Source organism: Chanos chanos, chromosome 3, assembly GCF_902362185.1.
Source record: "Chanos chanos chromosome 3, fChaCha1.1, whole genome shotgun sequence".
NCBI classification, from domain to species: domain Eukaryota; kingdom Metazoa; phylum Chordata; class Actinopteri; order Gonorynchiformes; family Chanidae; genus Chanos; species Chanos chanos.
The window spans coordinates 3,775,001-3,777,500 of NC_044497.1; the positions used below are offsets into that span (position 1 = coordinate 3,775,001).

Sequence of the window (2,500 nt, forward strand, 5' to 3'; positions counted from 1 at the left end):
GAGCCACTGTCAAATTCAGTGTTTAGAGTATGCTCCTACATTTATGAGTGGGTGTGTGTGTGTGTGTGTGTGTGTGTGTGTGTGTGTGTGTTTGTTTGTAAGTCTCAGTGTGTGTGTGTGTGTGTGTGTGTGTGCGCTCGAGTCTGAGTGCGTGCCCACGCGTGTGTGTGTATGTATGTATGTATGGGTGAGTCTGAGTGCGTGCTTGTGTGTGTGTTTGCGTGTGTGTGTGTGTATGTGAATCTGAGTGTGTGTGTGTGTGTGTGTGTGTGTGTGTGCGCGTAGTTGTATGTGAATCTGAGTGTCTCTGTGTGTGTGTGTGTGTGTGTGTGTGTGTGTGTGTGTGTGTGTGTGTGTGTGTGAATCTGAGTGTGTGTGTGCATGTTTGTGTGTGTGTGTGTGTGTGTGTGTGTGTGTATGTGAATCTGAGCGTGTGTGTGTGTGTGTGTGTGTGTGTGTGTATGTGAATCTGAGTGTGTGTGTGCATGTTTGTGTGTGTGTGTGTGTGTGTGTGTGTATGGGTGAGTCTGAGTGCGTGCTTGTGTGTGTGTTTGCGTGTGTGTGTGTCTGTGTGAATCTGAGTGTGTGTGTGTGTGTGTGTGTGCGCGCGCATAACGTAGAGGAACAGGAAGGGTTCTCCTCGTGTTTCTCTCGTAAAGTTTAGCTTGGCAGCAGCCGGGTTTCCCTTTTCCATCCAAGCTTTTGTTCAGAAGAGCACACGGCCCGTGAACACGGATCACGGAAAACCAGTGAGCTCATGCTCGCATTGTTCTGCATGAAGTGTTCGAAGCCGTCATATCGTTATGGAAACAAGACTTCCTTTATTTAGAGTGGGTCCGGTGACAAACCTGAGGCACGGACGTGTGGCTTTCTCTCCGCTGTGGACCGTATTACTTTATTTGAAAAACAGTGATTGAAAGGAAGCTAATAGTTTTTAGTAATATGCAGGAGTAGCTAAAATATTTACACAGCCGCCACACACACACACACACAAACACACACACACACACACACACGTATGCATGCTCCCTTACCGGTTCTTCTTCTGAATGCTTGAAAATAAGCAGAAATGAAGGATTAGTGATGTTTAGACAGAGTATTATTTGTCATAAGAGCAACACATGATACTCACACACAGACAGGCTCAAACACATACGACACATTGACTTTCCTCTACTGTTAATGATGACAGCCCCTCCAGTAGACTCACAGACACAGAAATGGAGAAAAACAAACGTATATTGTTTAAAACTCGTACTTTAAACCAGCCTACGGAGGGCAACATCAGCCAATCATTATCCTTTATTTGAGTTGTTATGACCAAGTATGAGCCTCTTACGTTGTCATGGTAACAGTTCATACTGATCTCGTTATTTATGAGAAAAAAAAAAATCTGTTTTCATTTCAAAAGAACGGAAAAAAAGGTCCCTGTGTAAGGTACAGAACATTTTATCCCATTATAAAACCTGAGTAGATTGTATATGCTTAAGACAGGCAGTGATGCATTGTGGCTGCATGCTTTTAAGCGCAGTGTTACTGAAAAGTTAAACACTGTCCGCATTCCAGAGCCCTGGCGAGTTCAGCGTCTGAGTCACAGAGTAAGTCGGGGCAGGGCCGGGGGGGGGGGATTGGGGTTTTCGTGTAAGTCTATGCCACTGTTTACCTTCCTCAGCACACTGCCAGATGGAAAATCCATCTCTTATCTCTCTCTCTCTCTCTCTCTCTCTCTCTCTCTCGCTTTCTCCTCTCTTTCCATTCAACCATTCTTACCCTTTACCCTTTCTTCACCTCCTCTCCTCTTTCACTCTCCCTCCCTCAGGTGAAGGACAGGTGAGGGAAGAGCACGCATCATGTGTTTATAATAAAGGAACATCAGGTGATGATGTAATCGTCATCATCATCATCATCATCATCATCATCATCAGGAGAACCATGGTGAAACTTTGTGTACAGAAAAAGACGGGGTCTTTTGATTTTTTCTGCTGAGGTGCCAGAACCGTCTGAAAAGCCTAATTTGTCAGCGTCTGTTTAGGAATGGAGAATGAGCCTGAGTTTAGACTGTGATAAGTGATGAAATGCAGATTTCCCTTCACACTGATACAAACAGGGACCTGTCTTAGGGTTTACCACTCACAGTAGCTCCAACTCTGACTAAGGCCTCTTTAGAGTCTCTGATGCGTAGAAGATGTCTCATCAGTATCAAAGTTATTTGACTGCCTTCGCCAAATGAAGGCACTGGAAAGGGACATGCGTAACCTGGTTTGTTTCGATAAATAACTCGCGAAGTTTTTTGGTTACTTGGTAACATTCGTCTTTCTGTTGACGTTCCCGGTTCCATTCTCCGAATTCCGTCAGACGTGTGCGCCGGGACATTGCACGGCAAACGTCCAACCCTAACAGTTACTGTTGCCGGGAACGACTGTTGCCGGGGGGGGGGGGGGGGGGGGGGGGGGGGGGGCAGGCTCACCTCGTCTCCATCCTCAGAGTGCTGGGAGAGTTG

At 46.1% G+C, this 2,500-nt stretch overlaps 1 protein-coding gene across 6 annotated transcripts in view; it reads right to left on the reverse strand.

The window, feature by feature from the left end:
* The window catches only part of atp6v0a1b (ATPase H+ transporting V0 subunit a1b), a 19,635-nt gene that overhangs the window by 4,913 nt on the left and 12,222 nt on the right, over positions 1-2,500 (reverse strand). For 3 of the 6 annotated variants that reach the window (XM_030770096.1, XM_030770091.1, XM_030770094.1), the window contains exons 17-18: positions 2,468-2,500; positions 1,035-1,052 (exon numbers count right to left, since the gene is read on the reverse strand). The exon at positions 2,468-2,500 is cut by the window's right edge. In XM_030770096.1, the coding sequence (XP_030625956.1) occupies positions 1,035-1,052; positions 2,468-2,500 (51 nt within the window). Of the gene's footprint in view, positions 1-1,034; positions 1,063-2,450 lie in introns of all 6 variants that reach the window. The other 3 variants (XM_030770095.1, XM_030770093.1, XM_030770092.1) reach the window with 2 other exon arrangements.